Source organism: Canis lupus, chromosome X, assembly GCF_003254725.2.
Source record: "Canis lupus dingo isolate Sandy chromosome X, ASM325472v2, whole genome shotgun sequence".
In the NCBI taxonomy this organism is placed as follows: domain Eukaryota; kingdom Metazoa; phylum Chordata; class Mammalia; order Carnivora; family Canidae; genus Canis; species Canis lupus.
In genome coordinates, this window is record NC_064281.1 from 59851474 (window position 1) to 59866961 (window position 15488).

A 15488-nucleotide genomic window follows, 5' to 3' on the forward strand; every position below is an offset into this window, starting at 1 on the left:
AATGTGGGAGCTGCCAAATATATAAATCAATTATTAACCAAAGTGAAGAAATACTTAGATAATAATACACTTATACTTGGTGACTTCAATCTAGCTCTTTCTATACTCGATAGGTCTTCTAAGCAAACATCTCCAAAGAAACGAGAGCTTTAAAGGATACACTGGACCAGATGGAAAATGGGCAAAAGACATGAAGAGAAATCTCACAGAGGAAGACATAGACATGGCCAACATGCATATGAGAAAATGCTCTGCATCACTTGCCATCAGGGAAATACAAATCAAAACCACAATGAGATACCACCTCACACCGGTGAGAATGGGGCAAATTAACAAGGCAGGAAACAACAAATGTTGGAGAGGATGCCGAGAAAAGGGAACCCTCTTACACTGTTGGTGGGAATGTGAACTGGTGCAGCCACTCTGGAAAACTGTGTGGAGGTTCCTCAAAGAGTTAAAAATAGACCTGCCCTACGACCCAGCAGTTGCACTGTTGGGGTTTTACCCCAAAGATACAAATGCAATGAAACGCCGGGACACCTGCACCCCGATGTTTATAGCAGCAATGGCCATGATAGCCAAACTGTGGAAGGAGCCTCGGTGTCCAACGAAAGATAAATGGATAAAGAAGATGTGGTTTATGTATACAATGAAATATTACTCAGCTATTAGAAATGACAAATACCCACCATTTTCTTCAACGTGGATGGAACTGGAGGGTATTATGCTGAGTGAAGTAAGTCAGTCAGAGAAGGACAAACATTATATGTTCTCATTCATTTGGGGAATATAAATAATAGTGAAAGGGAACATAAGGGAAGGGAGAAAAAATGTGTGGGAAATATCAGAAAGGGAGACAGAACGTAAAGACTGCTAACTCTCGGAAACGAACTAGGGGTGGTAGAAGGGGAGGAGGGCGGGGGGTGGGAGTGAATGGGTGACGGGCACTGGGGTTATTCTGTATGTTAGTAAATTGAACACCAATAAAAAATAAATTAAAAAAAAAAAACATGGGCATCGAACTCACAATCTCGAGATCAAAAGTTGCATGCTCTTCCAACTGAGCCAGCCAGGCGTCCCTCAACTTTAATATTTAGATAAAGAAATATGAGTACCATAAATAGTATTCATAACATATACTGTATTATTCTCAAATAGAAAAATAGTATACCTTAAAGTCTCTAATTTTACATGGATATTTAACCCAAAGAAAATTTTAAAAATCTACTATCATCAGGTTCCTACAGTAGACTACCTATTAATAGTGAAAAATTCAATATAATAATCTTGATATAATATAATGGAGAAATAGTTAAGTAAATTACAATTTTACTGGACAGACTGTTGTAGAGCTGAAAGTAATATACATAACATCATATATGTAGTGACATCAAAATGTTTATGAAATGATCAGTGAAAAAAATCAAAATTTAATTTGCAGGGAGAGGAACTTCTGGTTATGACAACATAAGGAGCTTCATGGATTTGCTCCTCGGCAAAAGTAAAATTTTAAAATGGTGGTGACGGTTCCACAGTACTATGGGTGTACTTAATGCCATATAATTATACACTTAAAAGTGCTCAAAATGGTAAAAACTTTTTTCTCTTCCTATCTCTCCCCTCCCAATTTGGCTTTTTTCCTATTAATAGACTGATTTGGAAAAATATGGTTAAGGCATACTAAGGAACTGTCTGAAATATTTCGAGGCAGAGGATTAGAACAACCCCTTTTTAAATCACAGAAATAGGGCAGCCCTGGTGGTGCAGCGGTTTAGCGCCGCCTGCAGCCCTGAGTGTGATCCTGGAGACCCGGGATGAGTCCCACCTTGGGCTCCCTGCATGGAGCCTGCTTCTCCCTCTGCCTGTGTCTGCCTCTCTCTTTCTCTCTCTCTCTCTCTCTCTCATGAATAAATAAATAAAATCTTTTAAATCAATCAATCACAGAAATACTTTCCCCTCAATTTCCTGGGCATTCAATTTTTTTTGTCTTTAGTATCTGTATTCACCATTAGACTATTAACTCCTCAAGAAAGGGACTAAAACTGTGTTTCCTAGTCATTGGCATAATAGCTGGTAGATACTCATAATTTTTTTAATTTAATGTCCATTGATTTTAGATAGAAATCTGTCTTAGTAAGTAAATCATTACAGAGTTTTAAATTTCTTGTCCCATTATTTCTTACCAGTTTTTTAAAATTAGCATTTTTAACAAAAGACAGACAAAGCAGAAAGATTTGGTACAAAACAAACAAAACTCAGTACCCAATCTCTGCTAGCACTTGGCTTATATAACATCTCATGCTGTGGAAAAAAAAAAAACCCACACACATACCATAAAATTACCATCTTAACCATTTTAAGTGTATAGTTCACAGGTGTGTTAATGGATCTCCAGAACTATTTCATTATGCAAACTAAAACTCTATACCCACTAAACAACAACTCCCCATTCACTCTTTCCCCACAGTAAGTACCATTACTACTTTCTGTCTCTTTGAGTCTGACTAGATATTTGAAGTAAATAGAATTATACAGTATTCATCTTTTTTGTGCTGGCTTATTTCGCTTAATATAATGTCTTCAGGGTTGTAGCATGTGACAAGATTTCCTTCAAGAGCTGAAAAATGTTCCATTGTGTGTATATGCCACATTTTGTTTATCTAGTCATCCACACTTGGATTGTTTCTACCTTTTCATTATTGTGAATAATGTGTATCCAATACACACTTGATTTGTTTCTACCTTTTCATTATCATGAATAATGTGGCTATGAATATGGCTGTACAAATCTCTCTTTTGAGACCACGCTTTCAAGTCTTTTGGGTATATCCCCAGAAGTAGTATTGTTGGATCATATTTATTCTAGTTTTAATTTTTTGAGGACTGCCATACTGTTTTCCACAGTGGCTGTTACCATTTTACATTCCTGTCAGTCGTGCACAAATATTCCAAATTCTCCACATCATCACCAACCTCTTATTTACTGGGTTTTTTCGTTTTTTTTTTTTTTTTTTTTTTTTTTGACAGTAGCCATTCTAATAGGTATGAGGTTGTATTTCATTGTGGTTTTGATTTGCATTTCTCTCATGATTAATGATGTTGGGCATATTTTCATGTGCTTGTAGGTCATTTGTATATTATCTTTAGAGAAAAGTCTATTTGAATCTTTTGCCCATTTTTTTTGAAAAGGATTATCTGTTTGTTGTTAAATTACAGTAGTTTTTATATATTCTGAATATTAACTCCTTACAAGACATGATTTGCAAATGTTTTCTCCTATTCTATAGGTTGCTTTTTCACTGACAAAATATTAATAAATTTTATGTTTCGATATATTTTCTAATAATGTTGTTGATGATGATGATAACTACCCCTAAGAGAAACCCAGGTCCAGATGGCTTCATTGCTGAATTCTGGCAAACATTTAAAGAACTCATAACAATTATTCCCAAACTCTATCAAAAAATAGGGAAAGGAATACTTCCCACCTCATTAAACAAAGCCAGTATTAGCCTCATATCAAAACCAGACAAAGATATTAAAAGAAAACAAAACTGAAAACTAGTTATGTCTTATGAATAAGGATACACAAATCCTCAACAAAATACTGGTGAACAGAATCCAGCAACATATAAAGAGAATTATACATCATGACCAAGTGGGATTTATCCCAGGTATGCAAGGTTGGTTTAACATCTGCAATTCAAAGTAATGCGCACCAGATAAACAGAATTGTAAAAACCCAAATGATCATCTCAATAGATGCAGAGAAATCATTTGACAATATCCCACACCATTCATGATTTAAAAAAAAAAACAATTAAAACGCTGGAAATAGAAGGGGACTTCCTCAATTTGATAAACAGCATTACGAAAAAAACCACAACTAACATCATACTAATGGTGAAAGATCAGATACTTTCCCCACAAGATTAAGAACAAGAAAAGGATGTTTGCTCTTGTCACTTCAACACTGTACTAGAGGTTCTAACTAGGGAAATTGGGTAAGAGAAAGAAATAAAAGTAATCCACATTGGAAAGGAAAAAGAAAATTATCTCTAGTTGCAAATAATACAATCCTGTATATGGAAAAATCCTTTAAATATTGACTTAAAAACTGTTAGAATTAATAAATTAGTTAATATACCAACCTCAATTTTTCTAAACATTTGCAAGGAACAATCCAAAAATATAATTACAGAAATTCCACTTAAAATACCACAAAAAATGGGGCACCTGGGTGGCTCAGTGGTTGAGCATCTGCCTTTGGCTCAGGTCATGGTCCCAGGGTTCTGGGATAGTCCTGCACTGGGCTCCTTGCAGGGAGCCTGCTTCTCCCTCTGCCTGTCTTTGCCTCTTTCTGTGTCTCTCATGAATAAATAAATAAAATCTTAAAAAAACCAATACCACCAAAAAGAATAAAATAAGTAAGAATAAATTTAACACATGACATGTAATATGTATACACTAGAAACTACAAAATACTGGTGAAAGAAAATTAAAGATCTAAACAAATGCTAAAACATCCTATGTTTATGGATCAGAAGACTTAATATTAAGATGGTAATATTTCCTAAAATGAAATACAAGTTCAATGTAGTCCCTATCAAAACCCTGATCAGATAGGATGCCTGGATGGCTCAGTGGTTGAGCCCTGCTTTTGATTCAGGGCATGATGCTGGGGTTCAGGGATTGAGTCCCACATTAGGCTCCCTGATAGTAGCCTGCTTCTCCCTCTACCTATGTCTCTGCATCTCTCATGAATAAATAAATAAAATTCTCCACTAGCAAAAAATTCTAACTTGCTGAAAAATTCAGATGATGGTTGGCAACTTTTAGCAATAAAGTATTTTTTACTTAAGGTATGCACATTTTAAAAGATATAATCCTACTGCACATTTAACAGGCTACAGCATAACGTAAACATAACTTTTATATGCAATTTGACTCCCTTTATTTAAGTATTCACATTATTGCATGGCCTTTACCAAGCCCACAATACCTCTGAGGTATAAAACAAAACAGAAGCTAAGTATTGGTGAAGATGTGGAGAAACTGGAACCCTTATACACTGCCTGTGGAAATGTAAATAGTGCAGCCAGTAGAAAACAGTTTGGTGGTTCCTCAAGAAGTTAAAATTACCATATGACCCAATAATTCCATTCCTAAGTAATATATCCAAAAGAAGTGAAAATGGATGCTCAAATAAAAACCTCCATACAAATATTTATCACAGCACTATTCACAATAGTTAAAAGGTGAAAACAACCCTATATCTATGAATGAATAAATGTACAATCAAAATGTGGGTATTATCCATACAATGGATTATTAGATCTTTATGGCCTAATAAATGAAGTACTGACACATGCTACCACATGGAAGAACCCTGAAAACATACTACGTGAAAGAAGCCAGTCACAAAGACCACATATTGTATGAATCTATTACTATGAAAATTCCAGAATAGGTCAATCTGTAGAAACAGAAAGTATATTGATTAGTGACTGTTTAAGATTTAAAGAAGTGGAAGGCAGGGGTAGGAGGGTAATAGCTAAAGAGTACAGGGTTTCTTTGGTGGTGATTAAAACAGTTGATAATTATGGTGATAGTTGCACAACTCTTTTTTTTTAAGTTGCACAACTCTATGAAAAGATTAAAAGCCACTGAATTGTTCACTTAAAATGGATGAACTGAATGATATCTGAATTATGTCAATAAAACTCTTTATAAGAACAAAAAATCTTATTTCATGTTAGAATTGCAATAATAATGACCATATTTATATAGATAAGGACAAGAAGAATGTGCAGGGAAAAAATGTGTATGTAAAAGTTGTGTGTCTAGAGATTATTTTTTCTTTTATTGTTAAAATGATTGTATAATATGTTTAAATGAAGGTTTCAAAATTATGATATAGAAAAGCTTGTATGGGGATCCCTGGGTGGCGCAGCGGTTTGGCGCCTGCCTTTGGCCCAGGGCGCGGTCCTGGAGACCCGGGATCGAATCCCACGTCGGGCTCCCGGTGCATGGAGCCTGCTTCTCCCTCTGCCTGTGTCTCTGCCTCTCTCTCTCTCTCACTGTGTGCCTATCATAAATAAATAAAAGTTTAAAAAAAAAAAAAAAAAAAAAAAGAAAAGCTTGTATGTAACTCACCTTTATATATAAGAGGTTTATCTTTATCTTCTGTCTTTTCCCTACTGGCCAATTCAAGAAAATCTTCAATCAAGTCCAGAGATATGAGAGACTGGCTGAAAACAAGGCTAAAAAAATGGATTAGTGTTCATGGATTAGAAGGTTCATAAAGTAAAGATATCACTTCTTCCCAAATTAACCTATAAATTCGACACAATTCTAATCAAAACCACAGTAGGAATTTTGAGAAATTAACAAGCTGATTCTAAAGAATGACGAGCGCACAGAGTAGCCAAAACAACTTTGAAAGAGAAAAAGTTGGAGGCCTAATAACTACATGTTTTCAACACTTACAAAGATAGAGTAATCAGAATGGTGTAGTGCTGATTAAGGGACAAGCGCTAATCAATGGAACAGAATATAGAATCCAAATATAGAGCCACACTATATAGTTAACTAAATAGTGTTTCGCAGAAGTAAAGGCAATTCAGTGGAAAAAGGATAATCTTTTCAACAATGGTCTTGGCAAAATTCAACATCCATATGCAAAAAAAAAAAAGAATTTTGCCCTATACTTCACACTTTATACAAAAAAATTCAAAATGGAGTATAAATCTAATGTTAAAATGTAAAACCGTTGAATGTTTAGAAAAACACAAGGAAGAAAATCCTAGAAACTTGGGATTAGACAATTCTTAGACCTAACACCAAAAGTATGATCTATGGGAAAAAAAAGCTGATAAAATGGATTTCATCAAAATTAAAAATTTGTAGTATACAAAAGAAACTATTTAGAGAATACAAGAAAAAAGTCTTCCTAATAAAAGTATTCAAGTAATTTTAGACTTGTACACAGTCTAAAAACTCTTTGTTGCTCCATCTCAAATATGTCTGCAGATTCCTGATTCTCTATCCCAGTATTTTCTAACCCCTATTTTTAGCCATGAAATTATTTGTTCACATGAAGTCTTATGTGGTATCAAAATATAATAAATAATTTCAGGTGTACAATATGGTGATTTAACACTTCCATACAACATCTGGTGCTCATCACAAGTGCATCCTTTAATCTCCATCATCCGTTTAACCCGAAACTAACCTTACACTGTATGTTAACTAACTGGAATGTAAATCAAGACTTTAATTTATTATTATTAAGTAGGAGTGCCTGGGTGGTTCAGTTGGTTAAATGTCTGACTCTGACTTTGGCTCAGGTTATGATCTCAAGGTTAACAGATTGAGCCCCACAGCAGGCTCCATGCTCAGCTGGGAGGTTGTTTGAGATTCTATCTCCCTCAACCCCACCTCCTACCCACCCCCAACTGATGCTCTTTCTCAAATAAATAAATCTTTTTAAAGCAAGCAAGCAAGCAAGCAAGCAAGCAAGCAAGGTGCTTTAGGCCTTGGTGGAAGAAGAAGGTAAAAGCGTCACTGGCTCCTCAGCCTCTGCTCTAGCCTCCTCTTTTCACCAATTTTCATGGGTTCTGAGAAATAGTTTGAAAACCACTGCTCTCATCTATTCCACTGGTGAGAAGTGGACATAATTATATACAGGAAATGGAAAAAGTCTAGGAAGAGAATAAAGGATAAAGGAGGGTTTGTTCTCTCCCTTATATATGCAAAGTAGGTCAGTATACAAGGAACTAGACACCTGTTCGAGCATATTGTTTGGTTTTATTTGATTTTGAAAGCTGTACTATAGGAAAGATATGCTTTTATGACTCCAGAAGATCCTTCAACACTCATTGCTAGAGGTCTTCAGATTTAGTAGAACTAAAAAGAACAACTCCAGTTATGAAACAGCTATTGGAGTTAACAACATGTGAATTGGCTATTGTATGACTTCCTAAACTCTGCACAACAGGGGTCTACTGTCTCCCAGTTGGTACTCCCAGAATACTGGTAAGGAAATGAATGTATTCCTAGTACTCAGTGTAAACGACCAACAGTCTTGATCCCTCAGTCGACTGATTATTTTTCCTAGAATCAAAAACTTTATTGAATCAATTCCTAATGAACGACAAATTAAGTTTTTGGCAGTTCTTATAACTGGGAAACTTAATTTCTGAGAAATACTAATTATTTATTTAACTGAAATTAATCTGGAATCTGGGCTACTATTTTGGAAAAGGGCTGACTTGAGTCCACATTAAGGCTGGTTCTGGGAACCTGGAACTGAGTTCAGAAAAATCTCATTATGAAATAGGTGTTATTAGGACTAAGTGGCAACATACTAATGGTTATCTCTTAACTTTTGTAGTTGCAGATAACATAAACTACTGCCCTGATTGGTAATAATTTTCATACTTATACAAACTATTCTGGCTTTATCTATTTTATTAATGGCCCATATGAAAATACAGAAGCACTACAAATCAAATTCATACATATCAAAAATCTGGAAATTAAAATTCAATAAAAATTTCATGTTTAAATCATGGAAAACAAGTCAGAAGAGCTGGACTGAAACCAGTAGTGTACTGGAGTTAGCTGTAACTTGCTTAAAACAAGAAAGTCATTGTTAGCATTTTTTCCCACCACTGTTGGTAGCTTAAAATTGGTTCATGGTAAGAGTATTTTATCATAGATATCAGCTTTTCTTACTTCTTTGCATTCTCTATTGTTATCATTTTTTGAAGAGTCAGTTGTCAAACATTTATCAACACACCACTGGTTAAAAATCACAAAAATTCACTTATCTCTTGTCCTATGAAATACCAAGTTTTCACTTGGGTCAAAAGATCCACTACACAAATAGAGAATAGAGGAATCTGATTTGACAGCAGTTTTTCTTTAAAAAAAATGAGTCTCAGTTGGCCATAAGTTTAATATGAGCCACCAGTGTTATTTAGGTATTGGAGAACCTCTCTATTGGATTCCATGAATGGAAGTATAGAGTCCACAATAAAGAAAAACGAGCTTCACTATAACTCTGTGTTAATCAAAACTCAGCTGAAGTATTTTTGTTTACTGTGACTGTATTTTAAGATGGGTGCTAAAAAATTCAAGTATGTTCAAGACCATATGGTCAGGCCTGAAATTATGCCATATAAAGAAAAGATCAATTAACTCAGAAGAGGAAGCTAAAAGTGACAAGACAGATAAGCCCACCGTTTTCGAAGAGGAGACAATTGAAACAGTAGTACTGATGTCTGCAACCTACACTAAAAGGCATCAGGAAAATAAGATGCATCGATAAACTTTTATGTAATAAAGAAAGTACACTAAAATATAGAATATAGTATAGATTCTAGGTGACAGGTATATGGGTATTCACTATAAATTTTTTTCTGCTATTTTTATGTGTGAAGATTTCCATAAGGAAATGATGGACAAATAAAAAATAGTGGTAATCACAGTTACGGAAATGCATAGTTTTATAGCCTTGACACTGATAATGTCTATTGGTTGGGCTTATAACTTTAAAACTTCACTCTAAGAGTATAAAAACAGGCAGCAGATATGTTCAATTTTTAACCAAACCAAGGGAAACAGATATAGGGATAAAGTACAAACTAAATATAGGGATATAATTTCTAAAAATTTGAAGTATTCAACTATACCTTCTAAAATGGCAAATGTTCTACCACAGGAGAGGTTAGAACAGCTATGATGAACATGGTACAGGAGATTCTTATAGTGGTTAGGAAATTAAAAGACCACTAAAATCTCTTCCACACTCTTAGAATTCTTGTACAGTACCCCCCAAATATTAATTTTAAACTATAGAAGTTGGTAGCAGAAAAAAGCATGAGCATGTCACAGCAATAATCTCTCCTGAACTTTTAGGAACTCTGAATTCAAATACCCACTTTCTACTTACATCTCTCACAGATATCTAATACGCCTCTCAAACATGGCCAGAGCAGAATTTTTTTTATTAACTTTAATAAACTTAGTTCTTTACTATTGTTCTCCATTTTAGTAAGCAACACCATAATCTACCAGCCACTTAGTCTGGAAATCATATTTAACTACTCTCTCATTCTTATTGCCCTACATTAATGTACCAAATCCTATTGCTTCTATTTCAAAATATAACCTTTACCTCCAATACTACCACTCCATTCCAGGCCAACATCATCCCTTATTGAACCACTTGTTTCTGTATAAATAAAGAGGCAATATACAACAAAAACCAATTTTAGTGAGTACTTACTAAATGCAAGGTATAGTGGTTAATAAAAAATAATAAAACAGTCTGTCTTCAAATAATTCACTATCCAGTGAAAAGACATACAAGTATATTAGAATGTGTTAACAGTAAAGGTATATTAAAAGATGGTATAGAAATATTAATAGTGGGTCTATCTCTTCCCAATAAAGTTAAAGATTAGTTTCTTTAGTTTGAAATTTAAGATAAAAGGTTTATTTTAAGCCTTATGTTAAATTGTTATTAAAAGAATCACAGATACATTTTAAAAATATTTTATGATCGCGTTGAGACCTTATAACAACCTAAACAGTAAGTCTGGTTCAAAATTTTAAAAGTATGTTTTTTGAATAATAATTTGAACAATGAGATTGGAGCGCAGGAATGCAGGGAAGTGAATGGGGACTCAAATGCTTTAAGTAAAACAAACAAGAACAAAAACAAAGGAGAAATGAAAGAGAATAATCAAAGAGGTGAAATAAAGTTGAGAGGTATCCACTAGATTTGGGGTTTAAAAGGTAACTAAATGACTTAGGGGAAAAAATCTCAATAAAGTAGGAACCACACTGCATGGACTGAAAAATAATTTTAAAGATAGTGAAATATAGATATTCACTAGAGGCTTGGCTCAAAGAAATAAGTTCAAGGGGCAATAGCCAGAAATGGAAAACAGCACTGAAGAAATAACCAGAATATGTACTCAGAACTAGTGGCTTAGAAGGAAAGTAGTTGTCTATTAATACACTACTAAATAAATTACATCTTTAGAAAGGGAGAAAACAAAACAAATTTCTTCAAATAAACTGTTTACATAATAGAAAGTTTATAAAAAGGCTCATTTATATAATAAAAATAGGAGAAACTTACACTTTATCCCCAATTTCTTCTGCCATTCGAAGAATTTCAAAGAGAAGTACCATTTTTCCAGAATGTTCTAAAATCTCAGCATCAGCATCTGTAACAAAATCTTTGTACCAGTCTGGAGCTGGACTGCTTGGATTAGAAGAGGAAGTAGCTTTACCTAAATAAAATAAATGAAATATAAATAAGTAGACAAATAAGGAAAGAAACTCATAGATCCTGAGAAGGATTAAGAAAGAGACCAAGAGAGATAGGAGGGGGTGGGGAGAGGTGGGGAGGAAAGAGAAGGGAGGAGGAGGGAAGGAAGAAGACAGAAAAGGAGGATGAGGGAGAAGGAGGGCACCTTCTTGCAAAAAGAGAAAAAAATACCACCCCAGGAAAGAGAGAGCTTTACTATGAGGAAAACACAAAAAGTGGGGAGTGGAGTAGAAGGGACAAACCCACCCTAGGAGAGGGAGAGAAAGAGACAGGGAGTGGGACATACAAACAGGCACAAAAGAATGCAAAGGAAGAAAAACACTGAAGGGGGGCAGGCAAATCAAGTGAGAGAGTAAGCAAAAGACTCTGAGAAAGTACAACTATGAGAAACAGTGCCTGGGAGTAGGGGGGGGCTAGAAAATCAGAGACCCTAAAGAGACAAAGCCCCCCCTCCCATTCCAGGCACTGAGAGTATAACTCCCAATATAAACCCACAAAGACAGGGACTAGGAGAGAAAAAGAACCAAAGAGAGACAGATAGAGGTAGGGAGGAGAAGAGGGAGGGAAGAAAACAGACTGAGAGAGAGATCAAGAGAAAAACAATCTTAGGAGCAGGAAATATTTCACGGTCCTAACAGAATTCTGGAAAACAAAAAGGGATTGATCCCAGAATGACCATATCATGTTAAATCATTTTGTTATTTTCCCCTACAAACTTTGATTATAAAAGATGTAAGAAGAAAGTAAAACAAAATAATTTATTAAGTATCTAAACATAAACAATTCAATTCAAAATTGGGAACACAAGGTTTATGTGTTTTTGTACCGTTCCTCAATTGCTTTTTAAAGCATTTTAAATTTTTGCATATTTTTGTTATATATATCGTACATTTTCACAAAAGTATATAGAATATAATGAACAGCCATATTCCCATATCCCATCTTCATTATATCTTACCACTTGCTAAATCTATTTCCGATGCAGTTGGCACCTATTATATGACCATACCCAATCTCATTCTCTTCTTTCCCTACCTTCTTTCTGAGAGGTCTCTAAAATCCTAAATTCTAATACTCTCTTGATTTTGAGGGTATTAAGGTATGTGAAATAAGTGAGACTGAGAAAGACAAATACCATGATTCTACTCGCAAATGTAATTTTAAAAAATGAATAAACAAAAAGCAGGATCAGACCTATAAACAAAGAGAAAAAACTGAGGGATGCCAGAGGAGAGGGAGTGGGGTTGGGCAAAATGGGTAAAGGGGAGAGAAATATAATCCTCCCTTTATGGAATAAGTCCTAGGAATCTAAAAACAGAACAAAGCAACACAAATGAATAAACAAACAAAAGGCAGAATCAAACCTATAAATACAGAGAACAAACTAAGTCATGGAAATAAAAGGCAGATGATAGTGTCAATAAAAGTCAATGATATTGTAATAGCAATGTAGCAAGACAGATGGTAACCACAATTGTGGTGAATATAGCATAATGTACAAATTTGTCAAATAAGTGGTTGTACACCTGGAACTACTATAATATGGTCTGTCAAATATACTAAAAATATGTAAAAGAACAGAATAAAATGTATTATATATCAAAATAAATAAAATCCCAAATTATGTATTTATTATTTCTGTGTATGTTTTTATATTTTCACTACACATGTATCCCTAAACCGTACATTATCTTTCACGTTTTCACAGTACATGTAAAAGTACAAACTGTTTGTATTCTTCTATGACTTACTTTTTCACTAAACGTAGTTTTTCATTTTTTCACTCAAAGTGAGACTTATTCAATTATTCTAACTGCTATGTAGAATTCCACTGCATGAATATACCATCATTTATTAGCTCATCTCATAGGCACTATAAACATCTCCTCACTAGTCTCATAGATATTTAGATAATTTCTAATTTATGGCTACTATCAAATGAATACTCAATTTTGTTATATTTTTCTAGAATATTGCCTGCTTCATCTAAGTTTTATTTTTTATTTTATTTTTTAATTTATTTATGATAGTCACACACAGAGAGAGAGAGAGAGAGGCAGAGACACAGGCAGAGGGAGAAGCAGGCTCCATGCACCGGGAGCCTGACGTGGGATTCGATCCCGGGTCTCCAGGATCGCGCCCTGGGCCAAAGGCAGGCGCCAAACCGCTGCGCCACCCAGGGATCCCTTCATCTAAGTTTTAAATTTTCTGGCATAAAATTTTTTATTTTTATTTTTTATTTCTTAAAATTATTACTTTAAACATAATTCTAATTGTAGTCTTTATCAAATATTCCTATTACCTGAGGCCCTTTAGAATCTAAATATGTTGTTCATTTCATGTATTAACTTTTGACAGGCTGACTGCTAATATATTTTGTTGTTAACTTTTCTTAGTTCATTGTTTTCTTAGGTATTCTCTCATTTTAATTTTTCATTTCACTTTCAGTATAGCTGTAATATGTGAGAATCCTGGGTAGAGGTCATACATCTCTACACTTATTCTACATCTGTTTATGCCAGGTGCTCCAGGGGATCAACAACTCAACATTATTTCTGAGGTATTTCAGCTTGAGATTTTATTTTTTTTAAGATTTATTTGTTTTAGAGAGAGAGAGTGAGCATGAGCATGCACATGTGCAAGTATGGGGGGAGAGGGACAAAAGGAGAGGGAGACAGAGAATCTTCAGCAGACTCCCTTCTAAGGGACGAGCCTGACATGGGCTCAATCCTGCACCCCTGAGATCATGACCTGAGCTGAAATTAAGAGCTGGTGATTCAACCAACTGAGCCACCCAGGCAACCCATCAGCTTGAGATTTTTAGACTAAGTAATGTCAATTCAAATCATAAGCTATGTAAGCCCATGATTATGAATCCAAGAAAACTATTTTTCTCAACCCAGAGACTAGGGTGAAACAGATATGCTTCCTTGTCATCTCCCTGAACTGATGGGAAAATTTTTTTCTATCCTATTCTTCAATGGACTATTTATCCTTTGAAGGGTATACAGAGGTTCAGCCTTAGATTCAGACTGAAGAGATTCAGCTTTAATCTGGGTTTGAAGAACTCTCCACCTTATAAAGGGCTCAAGGCCTTGTATCCTATCCCTGAGTAGGTGAAAACTAAAGGTACTAGTTTCTAAGACTAGCACATCCCTAAGGCTTCCATAGCCTATCTTCTTGAAATTACTATTTAAATTACCAGTGCCTGGGTCCTGGCGATTTCCATTACTTATAAAGAGTTCATTACTCACTAAACATGTCACATATTTGCAAGAATCCATACCTTTCCTTGTATGTCTTATATTATTTTCTTCTTTTCTTTGCCTGGCAAACATTTTATGCTTCACTATCCTTCACAAACCAACTGAAATTTCATCTGGAAAAGCCTCCTTTGCAAGGCTGGCCCTAGGCTATGGGCTGGGCACTTGAATGGTACATAGCTCCTACTTTAAAAGTTTCCCTGATAAGAATGGCTCGCTGTGCCCAGATTGTTTGTACAACGTGCAAACAAGTGTTCTGAACACCTGTTTTTTCTTTCTTCTTGAATTCTGAGACTTGGTAAAAATCAGGCAGTGTGTTTAAAACACATAAGAAACATATTTGGTCCCTAATGAGCTTCTGTGGTAGATGACACTTCACATATCATAACTTATTTCTGGAGAAATTAGTACATATCATAACATTCATATTCATAACTTATGATATCATTCATATGATAAGATATCATAAGTCATATCATAACTTATTTCTGGAGAAATTAGTACATCTTGGGTGACTCCACTGAGAGAAGACTCTTAGAAAGTTATGCCTGGTTTCTTCTGGACTCTGCCCCATCTGCTTTTCCCTCTGCTGACTTTGTTTTGTACCCTTTCATTGTAATAAATTGTAGACCTGAATATAACTATATGCTAAGTCTTAGGAATCACTGAACCTGACGGTGGTCTTGGGGAGCACTGACAAACAGCTTATCAAGCAAATGTTAACTAAATTTCTAAAACTTGCAAATAACAAATGCCTTTAGAAAATTCTGCAGTTCTACAGACTGCACATAACTTCTGTAATGGTTACCCAAATTTACTAAAGTAATTTAACTAAAGTGAAAATGTTAGCCATAAAAACATGCTAGCAGAAAAAAAAA

General features: G+C 34.8%; 1 protein-coding gene across 12 annotated transcripts in view; it reads right to left on the reverse strand.

The window, feature by feature from the left end:
- Positions 1–15488, reverse strand: part of ATRX (ATRX chromatin remodeler) — a 333614-nt gene that overhangs the window by 61903 nt on the left and 256223 nt on the right. For 11 of the 12 annotated variants that reach the window (XM_049107206.1, XM_049107207.1, XM_049107205.1 and 8 more), the window contains 2 exons: positions 11156–11309; positions 6157–6263 (listed from right to left, as the gene is read on the reverse strand). In XM_049107206.1, the coding sequence (XP_048963163.1) occupies positions 6157–6263; positions 11156–11309 (261 nt within the window). Of the gene's footprint in view, positions 1–1022; positions 1085–6156; positions 6264–11155; positions 11310–15488 lie in introns of those variants that run through there. The other variant, XM_049107208.1, reaches the window with a different exon arrangement.